General features: G+C 42.1%; 1 protein-coding gene across 2 annotated transcripts in view; it reads right to left on the bottom strand.

Moving 5' to 3' along the window:
- The window catches only part of SPECC1L (sperm antigen with calponin homology and coiled-coil domains 1 like), a 138,636-nt gene that overhangs the window by 43,002 nt on the left and 70,457 nt on the right, over window positions 1-25,177 (bottom strand). For both annotated transcript variants that reach the window (XM_032309157.1, XM_032309156.1), the window contains 3 exons: window positions 19,339-19,502; window positions 14,205-14,296; window positions 11,008-11,098 (listed from right to left, as the gene is read on the bottom strand). In XM_032309157.1, coding sequence (XP_032165048.1) covers window positions 11,008-11,098; window positions 14,205-14,296; window positions 19,339-19,502 — 347 coding nt within the window. The remainder of the gene's footprint in view (window positions 1-11,007; window positions 11,099-14,204; window positions 14,297-19,338; window positions 19,503-25,177) is intronic.

Here is a 25,177-nt window from a genome sequence, read left to right on the forward strand (position 1 = left end):
GTCACAAGGGCAGCAGGAAGGTGATCTCTCCTCCTCTCCCAGCACCCCCAGGCCCATCTTTCCTTCTCAATATAAGGCACTCTAACAATCCCCCATGGAGCCCATATCTACAGAAGAGTTTCTGTAGACAAGGACTGTGGAAAAACATTTCATTCAATGTTTGATTTCTAGGGATGATTTTTGACACAGATGAATGCCTCTAAATCACTGACTGCTAAATCAAAATTCAAAGATCTTCTATGTTGGTCTATAAGTACATGCTAAATCAAGTCTTGCCCTTAAGTTCCTACCAAGAGCAGGGAAGCCATACATATACACAACCAGAGACAAAGAAGACTGGACAATTACAGTGAGAATCAAACCACAGAATGAGAAGACATTCACTTTGATTTAAGGCAGCAGGGAGGTCTTCCACAATATAATGACGTTAAGCTGGGCTTTACTAACAGAAAAGAGAAGGGGTAACAATATTTTGGCCAGAAACAATGAGAACAAAGGTGTAATGACATTCAAGTTACAAAGCAATAAAATCCCAGTGTGGCCTCAACACAGGGCATACCGAAATCAGAGAGGGCAGCAGGAAAAGGGGCTCTGAAGGGATGAGGCTGACCAACAAGAGCCTTCATTACCTTTTATGTGGACTTCAGTCTGAGAGCAACAAGGAAGCACCAGACATTTCTGAGAATTTGAGGAGGAAGAAGACAGGTACTGTCTCTACTGCCCAGTTTGCAACCACAGCCCTGTTTCACCCCTCTCTTGCTCTCTAGACTCCAGTTTCTCAAATTGGAGCTTCCCAAACATTGGCATAAGCTGCTCCCCCACCTCCTGCTCTCTTCCTCCATTCCCGCTATAGCCTGGCTACCTTCACCATCCTTCTGGTCAAGCTTCAACATCATTTCCTTAGGACCTGCCCCCCCGGAATGGCAGCCCCAAACAGACCAGCACACACTTCATGCCTCAGGCTACAAGCCTGACAAGGCCGTCATCAGGCCAGGACAAGCAGCAGGACGGACAGACTAGATGTGTTCTGCCCAGCTGCCACGTGCGAAAGATGTGTGATTAGCATAAGGGAAAACACTACCTCTTAAACTTACTGAAGACTATTAGTCTCACTATCCAAGAATGTCCCCACAGTGAACATATTTTAACAGATCATTTACCACTTTAAAAAAATAGTTCCTCTCAGAATATCATCATGGCCAAAGTAATGGCATATGACATCTTTCAAGGATAACATACCTGCTATTTCAAAATCTATTTTCTAAGTTTATGAGGAACATTTTTATTTGGTTACCAAATGTAACTAATTACATACAACTTTGGGAAGGATGAACTTACTTTCTTAATGAAGACAGGACTTATACAGCCTCGAGTCACTACATCTTTCCAAACCTGAACAAATACCACCTCTGTGCGAAGAGTCCACAAGCAAGCATCAATCAGAATTCTGAACCCTGTCAGTGGCTGGCATTCATCCTCACAGGAAAAGCAAATTATGCACAGACTGACAGACAAAACAAAGTTAGTAGAACACGGAAATAGTAGGAAACAGAAATCAACATTTTAAATTTAATCAAAATTTCCATTTTACAATTATGAAACCAGTCACTTCCCCAAAATCTTAATCTCCCAAAGAACACGGCAAATGAAGAAAGTGAAAATAAAGCTTGTAACAGACAAATGAATCCAAACAAGAAGCATGTTGGCTAAGGCAATAAGCCCATGTCATTCCCTAGAGGGAAAGTGTTTCTAAATTGCATACTATAAGAACACGACCGAAACAAAGCTCATGAAATTTACTGCTGATTCCTCTCCTCAACCCTGGTTAAATCTTTCCTTACTGCATGTCTAAGGATCTGTCTCCATTTGGAAGGTACTCCCCTACCACAGACCAACACCTACTTTTTTTTGAAAAGGCACAAAATTGTACGGAAGGCCTCAACAGGGTTATTCTTTTCAAAATTAATTGTGGTCATCTTCATCGGGCACAACACAGTCTGCTGCCATTCTATGAAGTGCTCTCATTGTGGGACTCAAACTCGCTCAGAGGCACTTGTCCCAGGGCGAGCACATGTCCATTTACTACAGCCATCAGCCGCTGTATTCCGTCTGCATGTCAAACTATCAGTTTACTGCTCTTCAGCAAATAAGACTGGTGTATTACAGTCAAATGTGGTAAGCAGAAGAGATTCTATTTTATAGTAATAGAGTCTATTCTACTGCCATATGGAGCTTTTCTTGTCTTTAATACATTCATTAAACAAAAAACATTTGGGTGTCCACTACTCACTAGGCACTGGGCTTGGTGAGAAGGTTGAAGGAAGAAAGGAGACAAGAAACTTACCCTTACAGAACTCAGAATCTAGAGCAGAAGCCATATACTTTAAAAAAAAAAAAAAAAAAACACCATTAAAAGTGAGGGATGCTAGGAAAGAACAAGTACACAGGGCTCTGGGAACACAATAGGGGACGTGACATGCTCTTGAGGGGAGGTCCGGGAAAACCACCTCAGGAAATGACATCTCAATTCAGATGAGAAGGGTAATTAATAGCTTTTACACAGGCAAAGGAGAGGCTGGAGGGGAGAGTGTTCCCAGCTGAGGGCTCAGCAACTCCAGGGCAGCAATGTTCAGAGGATGGGAGAAAAGAGGAACAGATGAGGCGGCAGAGGCAGGCTGTAAGGGCCAGAAAAGGCAAGAGAAAGCGTGCAGGCAATGCAGGCCAAATTAAAAAGAGTCTGGACTGTACCCTATTGGCAACAGGGAGCCAATGAAGGCACTTAACCAACTGAGCCACCCAGGTATCCCAGGATGTGGTGAGCATTTTTAAATGACAGTGGAAGGGAGCCAGTAGACAGGGTAAAGCTGAATATCTGGGAGAAGTGGATCATAGCCTGAGGCTAACAGCATCTGTGACAGCTCAAGGGGATGAGATCCAGGGCTCAGGGGAAAGAATAAACCTACACAGAGTTGTTCTGTTCATGTCCAACAGACAGGCAACAATAACAGGAGCATAGTAGGTCTGCTACTTAATGCTCTCTTATTTTAGGAATCACAGAAATAAACAGGTACAGGCAGTCATCCCTTTATTGTTTCCCAAAACAAATTTTCAGGCAAAATAGTGGGTTTTAAAATAGAAGCCTAAATGGCCAACTTCTGTTCAAAGAGTAGTTCCAAATGGACCGATGCTCCTGCCAAAAAGGAGTATAAAATCTGAAAAAAATATGAAATTCAACTACGTAAGGGGGCATTGAAGAAAATCCAAAAGCAGGCAGAAAATGAAAGGAGTAAACACGTGGAAGAATGAAAGAGCATAGGGGTGAGTTTCCCAGTTTATGGCTCTAGGCATGAGTGCAGGCCCAGGTGAGGCCACGTAGGACAGCTGGTAGACAGCTTTACTGCCTTGAATAAGGAGAAGATAGATGTCAGGACAACCAAAGCTGCTGAAAAGGGAGGGAGTAGGGGAAATACCAGAAAGAATCACAAATTCTGTATACATACTCTGCCCAAATCTCTCACTGACCTCTGAAAACCACAAGCACTCAGATTCCAAGGAGTTGAATTAAGGACAAAATAACTGAACAGGTATTTCAACTGAAGGAAAAGAAGTTAGATGGAGTTTGAGATGAGCCAAGGTATGGTTTGCTATCAAAAACCAATTTTCTGCAGAGGAACAAAACGGAAAGCAATCTCTACAATGTGTGATTGACGACAGCCAGAATATAATTCAAAATTACTAGACACACAAAGAGAGAGAGAGCAAAGTGACCCACACTCAAAAGAAATGGAAACCTACCCAAAACCTACCCAAAGATAACCCATGTTAGAATTAGCAAGAGTTTAAAGCAGCTATTAAAGATTTGCTCGACATTATAAATATATATACATGTTCTCAACAGATGAACAAATGAGAAATTTGAGCTGAAAGAGTCACAAGAATGTAAGACTGGCGCTCCCTAAGATGCAATATGCAAAGGCAGCCGAAAGCTGTATTTGGAGCGAACATTGAGAAAACTCCTCCCAAACACCAGCCCCCCTCTAAATATAAGGATCACCAGAGCAGCTGGAAGCCTGCTGTGCACTAAGGACACCAAAGCAACTTAAAACCCAAAGCCCGCCCAGCTCCTGAACAGATCAACTCAAATCAACTCAAGGAGGTGCCTGTGTCAAGGCATAAAACCAATCTACTGCCCTATATAAGATGTCCAGATTTCAACAAAGAAGTCTAAAATATATTAAAAAAAAAAAAACAACAACAAGAAAAAGAAAAGTATATCCAGTTTACTATGTCAAGGCACAAAGTAATCAATAAAACCGACACAGATGTGGCAGAGATGTTGGAACTATCTGATAGGGAACTTAAAATACTATGATGAATATGTTAGCGCCTCTGATGGAAATAGACAAACAGAAGATCAGCTAAGATTTCCTTCTTTCCTTTGATTTTTGTTTATAGTTTCCATCTCTCTGCTAAAATCAGATAAATAAAACTGTGAGAACCATGTCTCTGGTTCTCAACTGAAGGCAAGTTTGCCAACATGTCACTGTCTTGAGGCAATTTTCACTGCCACACCTGGCGCAGTGGGGTGCTTACCACCTCGTGGGTAGAGGCCGGGGAAGCTGCTAAGCACCCTACAATGCAGAGAACAGAATGAATTATTAGATACAAAATTTTTAAGAAAATCAGAAGTGGGGGGATGGAGGGATGAAATACAGACTAGACAAAATTAATCTAACTGTATTACAAAAGCATGGCATAACTATACTGAGATAGTGGTGAAAAGGGGGCTGATCTAAGTAGAAAAACAGATGGACTGGATATCGAGTCCATGACTGGACTATCCATTGACTATCCATTGGCTTCCATTGACTGGATACTCTCAGGCTAAACACAAAATGAACTGTATGCACTGTACTCTGCAGATCTGCTTTTCACAGGGGTACGGTGCAGCAACTGTGAAATGACTGGACATGCACAGGAGGGTTCAATAAATAAGTATATTATGGACAATGACATCCAGGTTTCTGCTGTTGGGAGACTGGAGGAGTCTGGATCACCTCCCGGTGCCCAAAAGTAAGAAAGTGCTTTGTGGGGGGGGGGGGGGGGCATTAAAAGAGCAAGGATCCAATGTGAAAGAGCTCCGAATGGTTCCCAAGTTGGAATAATTTGAGGAACAACAACAAAAATAATAACAGTAAGAGATTACAACAAAAGAATAAAATAAATACCCATGAATCTATACTAATACAAATATTTGTTAAAAATAAAACAGTAGTGGGACGCCTGGGTGGCTCAGTTGGTTAAGCAGCTGCCTTCAGCTCAGATCATGATCCCAGGGTCCTGGGATCAAGTCCCACATCGGGTTCCTTGCTCGGCGGGGAGCCTGCTTCTCCCTCTGCCTCTGCCTGCCTCTCGGTCTGCCTGTGCTTGCTCGCTCTCTCTCCCTCTGTCTCTGACAAATAAATAAAATCTTTAAAAAAAAAATAAAAATAAAAATAAAACAGCAGTATAATGCTTTGAATAACTCCCGCAGGCAAAATACCCAAACGGATGCTAAAATCAGTGATAGAAAGTTTAAACAGGAATAGGGTATTTATTAATTACTAGCAGACAACCATCCTCACCAAGTGATCCCAGCCAACATGGCTAGTAATAGTATGTATGGCCCTCACATGTCCCTGATAACGATACCTGAGAAGGGCCCTCACCCCTGTCAGAGCTGCTTTGCTGACAGTACATAACCTCAACCCAATCAGGAATAAATAACACACAAATCCATTCTGAGAGATACTCTAAAAAAGTAACTGGCCGGTATTCTTCAAAGGTGTCAAGATCACAAAGACAGAGAAAGACTGATGAACTTAGGAGGCTTCGTGAGATAAGACAACTAAACACAAAGTTGGGCCTGGGATTTGATCCTGGAATTAAAAGGGACAGCAGTGGAAAAATTGGTGAAATCCAAACATCTGTAGTTTAGGTAACAGTATGTTAACAATATTGATTTCTTATTTTTGATAACTGCCCTATTGCTATGCAGGATGTTCACTGTAAGGGAAGCTGAGGAAAAGTGTTAGAGAGAGCTCTAATATTTTTGCAACTCTTCTATAAGGTTTACCTCAAGAGTTTAAAGACAGACAGGGCACCTTAAATAAATATTGCAATGCATGCTCAAATGTACCAACGACAACTTACCTTGAGAAGCATTTAAAAAACAAGATGGACTGAAGGGATAGAGGGGTGGATAAACATGAAAACATGAACATAAGGGCACCTGGGTGGCTCAGTCGGTTAGGTGTCTGCCTTCAGCTTGGGTCATGGTCCCAGGGTCCTGGGATCGAGCCCTGCATCAGGCTCCCTGCTGAGTGGGGACTCTGCTTCTCCCTCTCCCACTCCCCCTGCTTGCATTTCCTCTCTCGCTGTGTCTCTCCATCAAATAAATAAATAAATAAATATTCTTTAAAACAAAAACATGAACACAGCAAAGTACTTAAGAATCTAGACAATGCAATGTAGATATCCACTATACAAATTCTTCCAACTTTTCTCTATGTTCGAAATTTTCTGTAATAATATGTTGGGGGAAAAAAGGAGCCTAGATACTCTGGTTCATCAAGACGAATACCAAGAACCACAGAGAAAAGAAGGAAAGGGTTGAGGGAGGGGAGAGGTTAGAAGTGAGCAGACAGATACTCACCAGACTATAAATACAAGAGGGGAGAATTTCTAGCTGAATTTTTCCTAGGAATTTTCCCATTAGGATGGGATCTAGGGCTGAGCCAGAATCTGACTTAGATCTACCCTCTGGAGAATGAAAATTGCTCTGAAACTTTTTAAATAGAAAGCTCTTTTTGAGGGTGCCTAGGTGGTTCAGTTGGCTAAGCACTTTGGCTCAGGTCATGATCTCAGGGTCCAGGGATTGAGTCCCACGTTGGGCTCCCTGCTCAGTGGGAAGCCTGCTTCTCCCTCTGCCTTCCCTGGTCCCTGTTTGTGTGCATTCTCTTTCTCATTCTCTATCTCAAGTGAATATATATATATATACACACTTTTTTTTAAAAACTTTCATTTTTTTAAAAGAAAGCTCTTTTTCTTTTATTTAACTTAGGACTATAACTTTCAACACAGATCTGGCCTGCTAGTAAAACCTCCTTTATATCACATTTATTCTATGTACCCTTACCATAAACCAAAGTCTTCAAAAAACTGCATTTTTAAAACTTTTTCTATCTCTAGCCTCAAGTAATGCAATTTAGACAGATGGTAAGAGTCTTTCTTTCCTTCTTTCTTTCTTTTATTTTTTTAAAGATTTTGTTTATTTATTTGACAGAGATCACAAGTAGGCAGAGAGGCAGGCAGAGAGAGAGAGAGAGAAGGAAGCAGGCTCCCTGCTGAGCAGAAAGCCCTATGCGGGGCTCGATCCCAGGACCTGGAATCATGACCCGAGCTGAAGGCAGAGGCTTTAACCCACTGTGCCACCCAGGTGCCCCTTCTTTCTTTCTTTTTAAGATTTTATTTATTTGAGGGGCGCCTGGATGGCTCAGTTGTTCTCTGTCTGCCTTCAGCTCGGGTCATGATCCCAGGGTCCGGGGATCGAGCCCCACATGAGGCTCCCTGCTCGGCGGGAAGCCTGCTTCTCCCTCTGCCTACATCTTCCCCTGCTTGTGTTTCCTCTCTCACTGTGTCTCCCTCTGTCAAATAAATAAATAAAATCTTAAAAAAAAAAAAGACTATTTATTTGAGAGAGAAAGAAAATAAGTGGGGGGAGGCAGAGGGAGAAGGAGCCGCAGACTCCCCACTGACCAGGGAACCTGATGTGGGGCTCGATTCCAGGACCCCAAGATCATTACCAAAGCGAAGGCAGATGCTTAACCGAATGAGCCACCCAGGCACCCCAAGAGTTTGAATTTCTTTACAGAACATAAATCCACTTGGATTAATGAACTTTCTCAGATACCAAATGTCTAAGCCATGACACAGAGAAGGCACTTATAAGTATATCACCCTGACATGGGGCAAAAACCCAGGCTCCCCAGCCATCTGCAACATCCAGCTGAGGTCTTTGCTTAATACTCCGGACCTTAAAACATCACACTGTGTAAGCAGGGTCAATAAAGACCTTTTCAGCCACCTGTATCCATGTACCTAGTTAGCAGATCTATCTTTTCCTGTTTATTAGGCCATAAATGCTAATTCATATCCTATGTACAAAGAGTCACTGAGGTGGCACAATCATGACACTAAGCCAATAATACCAACAAAAGAGCATCTGATTAGTCCATTTATAGTAAGATTTCTCTGCTCTGAAATATTTTCCCGTAACTGACATATAAGCATGATGCTAAAATAGAACAAAAACCCCTATGCCTATTATAATATACTTAATCGGAAAAAACACCAAATTCTCTAATTTAAGTGTAGAACAAGAGGCAGCATCTTTGAAAGTTTAAGTAATGAAGCCACTGAAACTTTCAAAATGAAAATTATAGACTATTCTTTGATTATTTATGACAATAAAGGAAACAATCAAGGAAGAAAAGCAATTTGAGGGGCGCCTGGGGGGCTCAGTGGATTAAGCCTCTGCTTTCAGTTCAGGTCATGATCTCAGGGTCCTGGGATCGAGCCCCACATCAGGCTCTCTGCTCAGCAGGGAGCCTGCTTCCTCTTCTCACTCTGCCTGCCTCTCTGCCTACTTGTGATCTCTCTCTCCCTGTTAAATAAAAAAAAATCTTAAAAAAGAAAAAAGAGAAAGAAAACCGTTTCAAGAGAGCCTGGAAATCCTACTCTCTTATCACAGTTTAGATGACTGGGACCTGGGGACTCTGTTTTCTCTGTGTCTGAAGATGACCTCAAGGCTCTCCAGTGTCACTCCCACAGGGCTGTTACAGGCCCAGTGTTACATATATTCTCAAAGGCTGTAGCATCCTGGTCCTAGTTCCAACTGTACTTGGCATTGACTGCAGATCAAAAGGCTGACTTCATTGACAGAATGGGGGCAAATGCAACAGGCAGCTGAGTGGGAGTGCTCCTGAACCCTTGGCTTCCATCTTTACCCTCGGTGCCTGCAGCTTTAAGATGCCCAAAACATAACATGTAGTGATGGTTTCTCACAACCGCTTGTCAGCTGCTAAGCAAAATCCTGCAGACCCTGGCGGCCTTGCAATGAAATAAAATCTTGTACTCAGACAATAAAGAGCCATCCTTCTCAGCCACTTGTGCTATGACTAGCATATGCTAACAGTAATAAAATCTCACAGTGAGCATTTACTGTGGACTAAAATCTGTGCTAAGCCCCTTACATGCTTTAACTTGCACTTCATTCACTCATCTCACAATTTATTATCAAGAGCCCAGTAAGACAACAGGTGCTGAGATACCTCAGTGAATCAAACAGACATTAAATTCCTGAATTCATGGACCTCACAGTCTAGGGAGGCAGACAATAAAAGCTATAGACAAGTAAACTATGCAGTGTGTCCAAAGGGTAAAATCATCCAAGTTTTTTTAAAGGGGAGAGGAGTTTGGGAAAGGGGTGTGTGGAGGGGCATACAGTTTCTAATTTTACATATGGCACCCACCAGCTGAGGAAAGCCTAGAGCAAAGCCTTGAAGAAAGGCCCGAGGGAGCCGTGTGGGCATGCGGCAGCGCTCTCGGGCACAGGAAGTGCCAGTGCCAGGCTCCGCGGCCGGGCGTGTGCCGGAGTGCCCAGGGAGTGACTGAAAGGGAAACATGGTAAGGCTGGAGAGGCAACCAAGGCCACGTTGGGAGGGCCTGGAGGCCACTGAGAGAACTCTAGCTTTTCTTCTGAGAGAAATGGGGAGTTGGGGGGAGGTTTTGAGCAGAATGAAGTGTTCCGATTTATAATTTTCAGGAGTATGCTGGCTGTAGGGTTAAGAACAGATTGTGAGGGTAGATAACGAATCTTTTGTCAGAACCCAGGTGAGAAATGATCGTGGCTTGACCAAGGCTAGGTGATGGTAGAGGGAAGAGCAATTCTCCGACTCTGGATTTGTCCTAAAGGACAAAACAGTTCTGTAACTTTGGTGACAGATGGTAACGAGACTTATTGCAGTGATCATTTTGCAACATGTACAAAAATATGAAAGCCTGAAATTAATATGTTATATGTCACTTATATTTCAATTAAAAAATTGATTTGACTGGGGCGCCTGGGTGGCTGAGTTGGTTAAGCATCAGACTCTTGATCTCAGCTCAAGTCCTGATCTCAGGGTCGTGAGTTCAAGCCCACATGGAGCCTACCTAAAAAAAAATAAATAAATAAAAAATAAAAATTAAAAAAATTTATTTGATCATGAAGGAAAAAAAAACCCAAAAACCTAACAGTCTGCAGATATGGGGTATAAGATAAGGGAATTAAGGATGATTCCAAGGTTTCTGGAGGATAAAACTGTCATTAACTGAAATGGAGAAGACAGATTACAGGTAGGACAAGTTCAGAAAATCTGGAAATCTTGTCTGGTACTGGCTCTACCATAAAAGTTGTGTGAGAACAGCCAAGCCCCTTATAAGTGTGCAAAAGAATGGACCTCATCTCAACCTCATGTTTCAGATTCTCAGTTTCCTTGTATGGACAATAATACCGAGCACAGAGGTTAAAAGAATGGGCTTTGGCGTCAGGCTGCTCAGGCCTACTGTTCATTGTTAACCTGTGTTAAGTTATTTAACTTTCTGAAACCTTGTTTTTAGTATCTATAAAACGTGGGTAACAGCACCTACCCCATGAAAAACTTGAAAACAAAATGCCTAGTAATGGTGTGGACTCTCCATTGCCTATCATAATGTCTAGAGAGTTGTCTTCCAAGACATATATGTATAACGAATCCCCCTATCTGTAATGACGACGTATTATTAGTAAGCTTCTGATAAAGATGTATACCAGAGCAGCTGAAATAATGTCAAGAACAAAGAAAATCACAATTTAGTTAGCCAAAAAAGTCAGAAGAATCAAAGAATTGACAGCAGAAGTGAAATACTATGCCATAAGAGATATACCTTGAACAGGGATCTCCCCATAGTTTGGTCTCTTATCGGTCAGTGCCGTCAGGGGCTTGGATGTAGAGATTGGTCCACTTATGGAATGTCTCTGAAATCGTAACATAAATAGTGTCAAAGTTAGCATAAATCTAGAGCTGGGACTCACAAAGTCAACATTGCTGAGGGTAATATTTAGTTACAAATCTCCATCATTCTATCCATGTTGTTATGGTAAGACTAGATCTAAGAGAACAAGAGGAAACCTCAAGACAGAAGATACTCGGGGCGCCTGGGTGGCTCAGTGGGTTAAGCCACTGCCTTCGGCTCAGGTCATGATCTCAGGGTCCTGGGATCAAGCCCCGCATCGGGCTCTCTGCTCAGCAGGGAGCCTGCTTCCTCCTCTCTCTCTGTCTGCCTCTCTGCCTGCTTGTGATCTCTCTGTCAAATAAATAAAATCTTTAAAAAAAAAAAAAAAAAGACAGAAGATACTCTTTTTATAACCCTACCTTGTGACATCCCACCCTTTTGCCATACTGTATTCATCAGAAGTGAGCCAAGAAGTCCAGCCAACACTCAAGAGGAGCAGATTCCACAAGTGCATGACTTCTGAGAGTCACTAAGAAGCACTTCAGAGGCTGAGGACCCAGTTACTTATGGATCTCCTCTTCTGAGGTTTATTTTTAAGGCAGGTGTAGCATAGTGCTTACTCAAGAGCCGCAGCGTAGTTCTGCTTTAGGGTGTGGCCCTCAGGGGTCTCTACGGAATGCTCCAAGTATTTCAAGATTTCTCCACGGTGGCCAGTTGGAAATCAAATGATTCCCTGCTCTCTGTGAACTACGGGAAGTGTTTACCTGGTAACTCTTCTGTTCTGGGAATCTGTTCTTACTCAGCCTTGTGGGGGTTCACCTTGTGCCTGTGCAGACTAGCATTCAGGCAAAGACTCATAGGGATGCCTTTGCAGAGGCCCTTCCTCTGGCCCTTCCAGAGGCCCTAGCTCCCTCCTCCTAGGTCCTCAGCCCTGCAAATTCCAGCACTCTCATTCTCCCCGAACACGGATCTCTGTCTCCTCAGACTCAGTTAGTTCCCCCTTCCTGACTCTATCTGGCTTCATCCCCCCTGAACCACCATCTGGAACCTCCCAAAAGGAAAAGTGTGGGCCCAGCAGGACTTTTATTTAAGGACCACAGTCTCATGCTGCCTGCTGTAAATGTCTGAATATAACTGCTTCCTTTAATTTGTCCAGCTTTCAAGTTGCTGGGGGTGGCAGAGTAATCCAGCAGAGTAATCCAGCCAGTCACTCCCTCAAAGTCAGAAGTAGAATTCCCACTCAGGGAGTTTTGAAAAACTAACAATCCCACTCTTAGGCCCTATTCCCTAGAGATTCTCATTCACTAGGATGAGGCCTGGGAATCTATGTGTTTAAAACCTCTCCACATGGTTTTAATGCACAATTAGATTTGAGAAGCATTGTGTTAACCGAGTACTAAAAAGCTACTGAATGTGACTTATATAACTTCTATCAAGGTACAGAGATTAAATTTTTCACCTCCTACCTTTATAAACATTTACAAAGTCATGCATTTTTAAAAAAATTTTATTTATTTATTTGACAGAGATCACAGGTAGGCAGAGAGGCAGGCAGAGAGAGGAGGAAGCAGGCTCCCTGCTGAGCAGAGAGCCCGACGTAAGGCTCGATCCCAGGACCCTGGGATCATGACCTGAGCCAAAGGCAGAGGCTTAACCCACTGAGCCACCCAGGCGCCCCCAAAGTCATGCTTTGTATATTAAATTTCAGCCAACAGATATTAAAGAAATTTCACCTCTTTTGAAGTTTGTATTTTGCATCTTGAGGTCTACAGAAAAAGTATGAGTAGTAAGAGAGCATATAAAAAGCATTAAATCTATAGTATGATTGGAATTCCCTTGCCTTCATGGTAAATTAAGAGCATTAACACCTTCTGTACACATGGAAATGCAGCACCACTAATTTGCAACATTACAAATGCGGAAGGAGTACACATTTACCCTAAATTTCACATAGGAGAAAGTTAGAAAGTAAGAACAAAACAAAACAAAAAAACCCAACAGATTCACTCGTAAAATGCATGGCCAATAATTAACAAAGCACAAAGGTTTCAATTCAAAAATAAAATGCTCCCAAATGCTAGTTTTACACAAGAGGTATGGCCAAGGCTCCCCTGTATCAAAGGGTACTAGGTACTAGGTTTATGGCCAGTTTTCCTTTGGCTACTCTAACTTATGTGGAAAATTCCACCACAGCCAATATTTCCAAAAGCGGCTGACCAAGAAGGGTACAGTGAGAGGCCTAATGAGCACTACAGAACAACCACCATCTTCCTTGCTTCTGGCCTACATTTCCACAGCAGCCAGGAAGAGCAACTTCAGAGACTTGTTTATAATGGATCAGCAATGCCCTTGTACTAGATGGCTAAAAAAAAAAAAAGCCCCTAATGAACCTTCTGCAGAAACCCCAACTCTGAACCTGGGCCAGCCTTAGGATTTGGTTGGACCTTGAGACACCGCACCATGAAGGAACCTGAGAGGAAATGCCACATGGAGAGAGTGGCCCAGGCATCCTTGCTGAGCCCAGGCCTCAGCCCACCCTGTGGCTAAGTGCAGGTACGGAAGTGAGCCCACAGAAAGCCAGCAAAGCTGCCTACTCAACACACAAATGCGAAAATCATACAACTGCTCTTTTAAACCACTAAGCTTTGATTTGTTAGGTAGTGAAGGCTGACACACGCCAACTATACATCCTACTTAGAGAGACGGTCCCTGAACCCACACTGCTCAGGTTCAAATCCCCACTCCACCACTTCATTATATGACCTTCAGCAAATTGCTGAACTTTTCTAGGCCTCAGTTTCCATGTGTGAAAACTAGAGGTAAGAATAGTACCTGGTACCCAACAGGGCTGTTGTGAGAATTACATGAATTCACATGATAAAGCACAGGGAATAGTGTAGAATACACAGCAAGTGTTCAGTACTTGTTACTCTTTCCAAAGAGTAACATAATGGATGCTTTCATAATTTATCTCAATTAAGGATATTTACATTATTTTACAATCCTAACTACTACATTCTTCACGAGGTAAGTCATTTGCTCCCCATAACGTAAGTGTAAATGACTTTTAGGAGGACAAACTTTTAGATGCTGAGGCTCCCACAGCCTCTATGGTCACGGACACTTACCTGCATAGGTGAGACAGCTGCGGCAGGAGGGGTTTTCATTGGACTCGGACTCAAAGGCGTGCGAGGAATTGTGGCTGCAGTGGGGTTTGGTACTACAGAAACAAATAAACAAATACTGAATGCATCATAGTAGAGTGGAAGCTTTTATAACTGGTCTCCCCTGAACGATCCCTCAGGCTACCCAATGTTCTGGCTTCCCTGAAGATGTCCTGAGGCCTAACCTCCGAGGCGCTCACTCACAGTCCTGCCTAACAGGTGATGTTCTCCTGCCATCAGGCAGACTGTCTGTTCCCTAGAGTAGTTGTGCTGATTCCCAAACTGGTTATGCCAGTCATCCCATTTTTGCCATTTCATTAACTTGGGTAGTTAAAGAACTCCATGAGCCAATGCAATTCAAGTTCAAAAAACCCAAGAGGAATATTTCTGTAACTGTACCAGGTGAGAAGCTGGGCCCATAGTGGATATGCATTCAATGAAGGCACACTGGAAAACAAAAGCAAACAAAAAACAAAAGAACACTGGGCTCCCATTCAGCTTTTCTCATCTCCTCCTGCGGAGTTCATCACTTCACTTTGCAAGTACTTTCTGATTTGCATTTAATGCACAGATCTGTTAATTATTCACTTACACGTCAATCTCCCTCTCTAGACTGAACTATTCAAAAGTCGGATCCATAATTTACTCACTTCCAGATACTTGGGCTTGATACAAGGTTTAGAAGAGGGTACATAAAAAATGGTTATTTGGGGTACCTGGGTGGCCCAGTGGGTTAAGCCTCTGCTTTCAGCTCAGGTCATGATCTCAGGGTCCTGGGATCAAACCCCTCAACGGGCTCTCTGCTCAGCAGGGAGCCTACTTCCCCCCACTCTCTGTCTGCTCTCTGCCTACTTGTGATCTCTCTCTCTGTGTCAAATAAACAAACAAAATCTTTAAAAAAAAAAAAAAAAAAGGTTATTTGTTTGAAGCCAAATTAAAATCAAAATGGGAAAATATATAAAATCAGGTACATCACACAGTAGGAAAAGATGAAAAAGTAGATCATTGTGGACCTTTTCATGCAACCAAGTACTTATATTTACATTGCTATTTTTAGATGCATTCTTTTACTGAGATAAAATTCACATAATAGGGGAACCTGGCTGGTTCAGTCGGTAAAGGATGCTACTCTTTATCTTTGGGTTGTGAATTCGAGCCCTGTCTTAGGTGTGGAGCCTACTTAAAATTTAAAAAAATTTTTTTAAATTCACCTAATAGGGGTACCTAGGTAGCTGAGTAATTGAGCAGCTGCCTTTGGCTTGGGTGATGATCTCGGTCCTGGGATGGAGCCCTCATTGGGCTCCCCGCTTGATGAGAGGCTTGCTTCTTCCTCTCTACCACTTGTGCTCTTTTGTGCACTCTCTCTCTCAAATAAGTAAATAAAATCTTTGAAAAAAATTCACATAATAGAAAGTAAATAATCTTAAAATGTATAGTTCAAAGGTATTTAGTACATTCACAATATTGCACAGCCATCATCACTTCTACCTAGTTCCAAAATGTCCCAGTCTCTATTAAGCAATCACTCCCCATGTATCTCTTCCCTAGTCCCTGGCAACTGTCAACAAACTGCCTTCTGTGTCTATGGACTTAGCTATTCTCCACATTTCATAAAAACGGAATCTTATAACCCATGACCTTTTGTTTCTGCCTGTTTTCACTTAGCATATTTTTCACACGGTAGTATGTATTAGTACTTCCTTCCTATGGCTGAATAATATTCCTTCAGATGTAGAGACCACATTCTGTTTATCCACTCATCAACTGATGGACAGCTGGGTTGTTTCCATGTTTTGGCTATTATGAGTAGTGCTATTACGAACACTCATGTACAAGTTATTTGAATACTTTGTGTTAACTTCTTTTGCATATATAATTAGGCAGTGCAATATGGAGTCATTTAGATATATTTTATTGTAAAATATTGCTTATTTAAAAAGATCAGTTCAGAAGCAGATTTATCTTTTTTGCATTAGGGCCCATTTCATCAATATTCTGAATAACTTCATGACTTTAATTTAGTGTAGACACGCCATTATCATTTCGTTTTAGAAGTACAGATTTTTGTAAGTCTTTCTTTCATCTTAGCTCCTCATATTACCCAGAGGTTGCCACTAACAATAGTTCCAAGTGCATCTTTCTTGCACTTTTAATGCAAAAATCTATGTACTTAAAAAAACAAAATGAGATCACACTATGAAATACTGGTCTGCAACTTACTATAAAGGACTGCAGGCATATTTTAACATAAGTACTTTGAGATTTACCTCATTCTTATTAAAAAATGCACAGCATTCTATTGTACTAATGGGTCATAATTGACTTAATCCTTTTAACGGGCTCATAAGCAATTTCCAGGTTTTCCCTTTTTTTTTCAAACAATCCTATACTGAAAACTGTGTGTATATCTGTATCTCTATCTACCTATATACATTCTTTTTGAAGATTTTATTTATTATTTCACAGAGAGAGACATAGCAAGAGAGGAAACACAAGGAGGGGGAGTAGGAGATGGAGAACCAGGTGAGCAGGGAGCCTGATGGGGGGTTCGATCCCAGGACCCTGGGATCATGACCTGAGCCAAGGGCAGATGTTTAACGACAGAGCCACTCAGGGGTCCCTATATCTATATATATTTATAAACATCTGTCAGTTTTATTGTATTAAGAACTTTAGGATCTATGAATATGGCATTTTAAATTGGAAGATATTATCCTCCAAAATATCTGTACCAACAATGTGAGTATATAAGTGACTTTTGCTCTGATTTTAAGTCAGGGACACTAATTTGCATACACTCACAGAATATAGATTATAGAAACTCTATTATTATTAGAGGGATTAGAATAAAGCCTATTGTGAAGTTAAAAGAATTTTTAGAAAAAAATGTAAGTTTTAGGACACATTATATTCAGTTATTTTACTGTTGTTAAGATTTATTTATTTTAGAGAGAGAGTATGGGTGAGTTGGGGGGGGGCAGGCAGAGGGAGAGTGTCTTAATGCCCAACCCAGGGCTTGATCTCACCACCCTGAGATTATGCCCTGAGCCAAACCCAAGAGCTGGATGCTTAACTGACTGCATTACCCAGGTGCTCTTCTCTTGTGTTTTTTCAAGATTTTATTTTATTTTATTTTTTAAGATTTTATTTATTTGTTTGACAGACAGAGATCACAAGTTGGCAAAGAGGCAGGCAGAGAGAGAGGAAGGGAAGCAGGCTCCTTGCTGAGCACAGAGCCCGATGTGGGGCTCGATCCCAGGCCCTGGTATCATGACCTGAGCTGAAGGCAGAGGCTTTAACCCACTGAGCCACCCAGGCGCCCCTGTTTTTTTTTTTTCTTTTTAAGATTTTATTTATTTGACAGACAGAGCTCTCAAGTAGGCAGAGAGGCAGGCAGAGAGAGAGGAGGAAGCAGGCTCCCTGCCGAGCAGAGAGCCCGACGCGGCGCTCAATCCCAGGACCCTGAGATCATGACCCGAGCTGAAGGCAGAGGCTTTAACCCACTGAGCCACCTAGGCGCCCCCTTTTATTTTTTAATTTTTAAAAAAGATTTTATTTATTTGAAAGAGAGAGCAAGAGATATCAAAGAGGGAGAAGCAGACTTGCTGCTGAGAGGACAGCCCATTGTAGGGCTTGATCCCAGGACCTCTGGGATCATGACCTGAACCGAAGGCAGAAGGCAGATGCTTAACTGACTGAGCCACTCAGGCCCTCCTAGTTTTCCTTTTTGTTATTATTATTATTATTATTATTTTTTAAAGTAATCTCTACACCCAACATGGGACTCAGACTCACAACCCCAGGATCGAGAGTCACATTCTCTGCCAACTGAGCCAGACAAGCACCGCCATTTAGGTTTTTTTTTTTCTTTTTTAAAAATACATCTCTTTTCCCTTCCCAGAGCTGAGGGGGTTAGAGAAATTAAAAGGACCCAGTCATCTGAAGGAGGGAAGAATAAGCTTCCAGATACAGAAGAGCCTTGCAATATGGAGCCTGGCCTGCTTTGGGACCTGCAGTCCAGTGTGGCAGGAATATAGAGGACAGAGGAAGAGTGGTTCAACTGGGGTAAGAGGAAGGCAGGGTCAGACCACGCAGGCACTGGGGATCTGAATTTCACTTTAACTACAATAAAGCAATTAAAGGACTTTAAGCAAAAAAAGACCTTTCTATCAAAATGAAACAGAGAGACTGATTAGGAAGTCACTGAAATTAGAAGCTGATGATGGCTTGTACTACCAGTTGATTATGCACTAGAGATGGAGAGAAGTAGACAGAGCAAAGATGTGCATGCTGGAGGCTGGATCCACATGACCTGATAATGGATTAGATGTGGAAGTGAGAGAGAAGAAGGATTTAACAAAGGAGGAGGATTCTTGGGTGCCTGGGTGGCACAGTGGGTTAAAGCCTCTGCCTTCGGCTCAGGTCGTGATCCCAGGGTCCTGGGATCGAGCCCTGCATTGGGCTCTCTGCTCCACGGGGAGCCTGCTTCCTCCTCTATCTCTGCCTGCCTCTCTGCCTACTTGTGATCTTTCTCTCTCTCTCTCTCTCTCTCTGTCAAATAAATAAATAAATAAAATCTTTAAAAAAAAAAAAAGAAGAAGAAGAAGAAGAAGAAGAAGGATTCTTGGATTTCTGGCTTAAGTAACTGGGTGGAATGGTCCTGCCATTTACACAGGGGAAAGCCTGAAGCTCAGGGGCAAGAGTGCAGTTTTGGATATAACATGTCTAGGAGATACCTGAGTGTCAATATCAGGTATTTGGATTTATAGACCTAAAAAGGAGTTCAGACGAAGGGAAAGGGCTGAATTCATACATCTGGAGGTTTTTCGGCATAGAGAACACACTCAGAGCCTCAGGACTATGTGAAGACACATTTCTTTGAGGGGCAAGGCATCAAGTCTAAGAACAAAATCTCTGAAGCTGAACAGATCCCAACTCCCCTGCTAAAAGTCACCTGATAGTAAGACTAGTTCATTAATACTACATTGAATTTGATGAGGCTCAGAGAGTAAGATGGAAAGAATATCAAACCAGACCAGAGAACAGATAGTAAGTGAATGACGACAGCCTGCCCTTGGCATAGGATTTAAGAAGTTACCTTGTGATGCACTGTCGAAGGACTTGATGAGGGTTTTCACCGTAGGGGTTGGCTCGGAGGAAGTTGAAGACCTTCTACTCAGTCCCATCCCTTGCCTTAAGGCTGCCAAGTCTCTCTCAACAGCATTCATATAGTTGTACACCCGGCCTCGCTCTTCCTCTTGCCTGAAAACAATAGTGAAATCAGGCCTTTTTACACACATACTAGCAAACACATTTTTGCCTCCCTACTGAAAAGCATTAAAAGGCATCACTTTAGGGGCGCCTGGGTGGCTCAGTGGGTTAAAGCCCCTGCCTCCGGCTCAGGTCATGATCTCACGGTCCTGGGATCGAGCCCCGCTTCAGGCTCTCTGCTCAGCAGGGAGCCTGCTTCCCCCTCTCTCTGCCTGCTTGTGATCTCTCTGTCAAATGAATAAATAAAATCTTTAAAAAAAAAAAAAGGGGGCACCTGGGTGGCTCAGTGGGTTAAAACCTCTGCATTCAGCTCAGGTCATGATCTCAGGGTCCTGGGATCGAGCCCCATATCGGGCTCTCTGCTCAGCAGGGAGCCTGCTCCCCCCCTCCCCCGCCTGCCTCTCTGCCTACTTGTGATCTCTGTCTGTCAAATAAGTAAATAAAACCTTTAAAAAAAAAAAAGTATCACTTAAAAAAAAAGACAGTATCGGGGCACCTGGGTGGCTCAGTGGTTAAGCCTCTCTTCTGCTCAGGTCATGGTCTTGGGAGTCCTGGGATGGAGCAGTGCATGAGGCTTTCTGCTTAGTGGGGACCCTGCTTCCCCGTCTCTCTCTGCCTAACTCTCTGCCTATTTATGATCTCCCTCTCTGTCAAATAAATAAATAAGATCTTAAAAAAAAGAAAAAACAAAAAAAGACAGTATCAGTAGAGCTAAATAAATTACCGAGTTTAATATTCTCGTTTGTTTGGTAAATTCCAGGAAACAATATTACAATTTTTATATTGGGTTGTACTAAATATGTTTAAAAGTAACCAACAGAATCCATTTTCCATCTGAGTAAGTGTAAGGTGAGAACATCAGTTATCAGTTAGCAGTAAAATGCAAAGTGGGCTGGCCAAAAAGAACCTGATTCAGAACTGGGATTTTGAGATTCTGTCCTGCTTTTTGGAGTCTGGGAATTCACCAGTACATATGGGTTATCTATACTGGCCCTATCTAATATGCCATGCACAAACAGGAAAATACAAAATAAATAAAATCAAAGTTCATATTCTATTTTTTTAATACTATTTTATTTATTTTGAAAGATTTTATTTATTTATTTGACAGACGGAGATCACAGAGAAGCGGGCAGAGAGAGAGTGGAAGAAGCAGGCTCCCTGCTGAGCGGAGAGCCTGATGTGGGGCTCGATCCCAAGACCCTGGGATCATGACCTGAGCTGAAGGCAGAGGCTTTAACCCACTGAGCCACCCAGGCGCCCCCAAAGTTCATATTCTTTAAAACAAACCTTCTGTAGTATCCAAATAGAATTTCTACAAAGAAAAAAACAAAACAAAACCTGGGCCCTATTAGCACATGAGTCTCTGAGATGCTCAGTGGATCATGATTCATCTAAAAAAATCAGTAACATTTTATTTCTGGCTAGCTCTAATTCACTGAGCTAATACAGAAGTTTTCATCTGGAATAAGATTTCAGTTGCAGAGTTTGCACCTTTCATATAACCATCAAATAAGTTTATAGGTAGACAAAAACTAAGCCCGTCCTTGGGAAAATCTGGTAGCTATTTTACTCTTCTGACATCTTCTGACAGTTGTTTTCCTCCGGATGTATCACAGGGTCTCATGTTCACACTTTTTTAAAAAGATTTTATTTACTTGAGAGAGAATGTGGTGTACAAGCCGGGGAGAGAGGCAGAGGGAGAGGGAGAAGCAGACTCCTTGCTAAGCAGGAAGCCCCATGCGGGACTCAATCCCAGGATCCAGGTATCATGACCTTAGCCGAAGGCATACACTTAATTGCCACTCAGGCGCCCCATCATGTTCAGAAGTTTAAACAAATAATCTGTAACAATGATTATCAAACCTTTCTTGGAGTCCCTTTCCACTCTTTTTTTTTTTTTTAAAGATTTATTTATTTATTTGAGAGTGAGCAAGAGTTACAGCATGAGCAGGGGCACAGGGAGAGGGAGAAGCAGACTCCCCACTGAGCAGGGAGTCCAAAGTGGGGCTCTATCCCAAGACCCTGGGACCATGACCAGAGCCGAAGGCAGACACTTAACTGCCCAAGACACCCAGACCTGGGCCCCCTCTTTCCACTCTTAAAAATTACTGAAGATGGGGCACCTGGGTGGCTCAGTGGGTTAAAGCCTCTGCTTTCGGCTCAGGTCATGATCCCAGGGTCCTGGGATGGAGCCCCACATCGGGCTCTCTGCTCAGCAGGGAGCCTGCTTCCCCCCCTCTCTCTGCCTGCCTCTCTGCATACTTGTGATCTCTCTCTGTCAAATAAATAAATAAAATCTTTTAAAAAAAACAAAAAATAACAACAAAAATAAAATTACTGAAGATCCCAAAGAGCTTTTCTTTATGTGGCTTTTATCTATTGACATTTATCATAATGGAAATTTAAACTAAGATATATTTAAAATACTTAATTCATCTAAAAATAAAAATAAACCCAGGACTTAACAATACAACATACTTTTATAAGAAACAACCATTTTCCAAAACCAAAAAATGGAAGAGGAGGAGGAAGAGGCAGAGGAGGAGGAGGAACAAGAGGATGAAGAATAGCAGTGTTTTTACATTTTTGTGTATCTCTTTAATGTCTGGCTTAACAGAATATACTATTAGATTCTCATTTCTTCTTCTGTATTCAATCTATTGTGACATAAGAAAAACAGGGCTCAGAGATATGTAGTAGTTGAAAAAGAAAAGATTATTTTAATGACGTGAAATAGGTAATTGTGGCTTTTTAGATAACGAGGCTGTTTTTCCTTGATACTATACCAAAATGTATTAACTGGTAGTTACTTAAAAGTTTGTTGCGATGTGCAATTTGAAACCATGTGAATAAACTTCTCCTACTCTGTACATTAAAAGTACTCTAGTCTATCTTATACTTTAAATGGATCTTTTACCCATATGTGACTGTACTGGTCATACAGAAAACACTGGTTCACTGAATTACATGAATTTTCCAAATGATGACATCTGTCATTATAGGATTTATTATTTAAAAGTCACATTTGTTAATATCAGCAATGATCTCATCAGGAAACTCTTTAAATACGGGAAGCTGCTAAGCTTGTGATGGCAAATACAAATTTTCTAAAATCCTAACATTTACTCGAATTTCCACATTTTGGCACCAGCAACAAATACAGTCAGTTGTTTTCCTTTAAGTGACAGTGACAGTCTCTCTTAATTCATTACCAAGGGACATCCACCAAATACCAAAGTCTTAATAGTTTATTTTAGTGTGAGCTGTTTTTTTTCTTAACAATCACAGAGCACTATCCTTGAGACAACCTCATACTTGAGTATACAGCAGACATAGCGAAAGTGCTTTATGTATATTTCCCATTTATCACATGGAATGTTAAACAGAGTACATACTCAAGGACTGAGATTTAGTAAAATTAATTTACTGCTTCACTGAGGACATCTTTAGGACCTGATGGAATGATTCTTCAAGAGCAGAATTTCAGTCACTCAGGTTAACTTCAGAATGAAAATTTTCAGGGATGCATGGGTGGTCAGTCAGTTAAGCATCCAACTCTTGCTTTTGGCTCAGGTTGTGATCTCAGGGTCCTGAGATCTAGCTACCTGTTGGGCTCCCACACTCAGCACAGAGTCTGCATGAGATTATTTCTGCCTCTCCCTCTGCCCCTCCCCATCGCACGCACTCGCTTTTTCCTAAATAAATAAATAAATCTTAAAAAAAAAAAAGAAGGAATAAAACATTTCTTTAACAGCATACAAAAAAAGGTAATATGAGGGGCGTCTGGGTGGCTCAGTGGGCTGAAGCCTCTGCCTTCGGCTCAGGTCATGATCCCAGGGTCCTGGGATAGAGCCCTGCATAGGGCTCTCTGCTCTGCAGGGAGCCTGCTTCCTCCTCTCTCTCTCTCTCTCTCTGCCTGCCTCTCTGCCTACTTGTGATCTCTGTCTGTCAAATAAATAAATAAAATGTTCTGGCTTAAGGAAGCCGAAGAAAAATGGTTTAGTAATCTGGTTTTTCTCTGGGCCATTCATTAGAGATAAGCAACAATGAAACAAGATAGGTTCTCGAGAATCCTGTTTTGTTTTTTGTTTTGTTTTGTTTTGTTAAGTAGGCTCCAGGCGGCATGGAACCCAACAAGGGGCATGAACTCACAACTCTGAGATCAAGACCTGAAATGAGATCGAGTCGGGGGGCACCTAGTGCACTCAGTGGGTTAAGCCTCTGCCTTCTGCTCAGGTCATAATCTCAGTGTCCTGGGATCGAGCCCCACATTAGGCTCTGTTAAGAGGGGAGCCTGCTTCCCCCTCTCTCTCTGCCTGCTGCTCTGCCTACTTGTGATCTCTCTCGTCAAATTAATTAATTAATTAAGAAAAAAAAAAAAAAGAGTTGGACACCTAACCAACTGTGTCACCCAGGCACCCCATAAATATTTTTCTAAATTTTTTCCTAGGTCTACCTAAAAATTAGTTAAAGTAATGAAAAATCAAATACTTTTTTTTAAAAGATTTTATTTATTTATTTGACAGAGATCATAAGTAGGCAGAGAGAGAGAGAGGGGGAAGCAGGCTCCCTGCTGAGCAGAGAGCCTGATGCGGGGCTCGATCCCAGGACTCTGGGATCATGACCTGAGCCAAAGGCAGAGGCTTTAACTCACTGAGCCACCCAGGTGTCCCAAATACTTTTTTTTTTTTTTTTAAAGATTTAATTTATTTATTTGACAGACACGAGATAACAAGTAGGCAGAGATGCAGGCAGGGAGGGGGGAAGCAGGCTCCCTGCCAAGCAGAGACCCCCCTCGATGAGGGACTCGATCCCAGAACCCTGGGATCATGACCTGAGCCGAAGGCAGCAGCTTAACCCACTGAGCCACCCAGGTGCCCCCCAAATACTTTTTTTATAAAGTAAACTCTATGCCCAACTTGGGGCTCAAACTCATGACCCCAAGATCAAGTCATATGCTCTACTGACTGAGCCAGCTAAGCATCCCTGGATAATCAAATTCTTAATAACCTCAAACATAAAAACTACTCCCCCCTACCCATTAGATGGAATCTCACTGAGAACTCAAAACACATCACAAATGGCATCTCATCTAAAGCACTACATTGGTTTCCAATGATCTCTATGTTAATGGGGAAAAAAATACTACTATGGAGATTAAGGTGGTTATAAGTAAAACCTCCTCAAGAGAGTGATACAGAAAAACTCACTTTGCACTCTTTACTTGGGTCTCTAATAATAACATTAGTTATTAAGGTAGGGGTGCCTGGGTGGTTCAGTTGGTTAAATATCTAATCCAGGGTCCTGGGATCAAGCCCCACACTGGGCTCCCTGCTCAGTAGGGAGTGTGCTTCTCCCTCTCACTCTCCCTCTGTGCTTTCCCTCTTTCTCTCCAACAAATAAATAAAATCTTAAAAAAAATAAAATAAAGTATACTCATCATCGCCCTGGCTACTGCGCAGGCAGATCTCCTTTCAGCCTTCCAGCAACACTGTAAAGCAGAGAGGACTGCCTCCATCTTAAAGATGAGCAAACTGAGGCTTAGGGAAGTTAAGGGCCCTGACCAAGATCACACAGCTAGTAAGAAGCAGAAGTGGACAGGATGTGTAATTCCATAGTACACATCCCTAATCAGAGGCTATTAATCTAAAGCAAAGTAACAG

The sequence above is a fragment of the Mustela erminea genome, chromosome 13 (genome assembly GCF_009829155.1).
Source record: "Mustela erminea isolate mMusErm1 chromosome 13, mMusErm1.Pri, whole genome shotgun sequence".
Classification (NCBI taxonomy): Eukaryota; Metazoa; Chordata; class Mammalia; order Carnivora; family Mustelidae; genus Mustela; species Mustela erminea.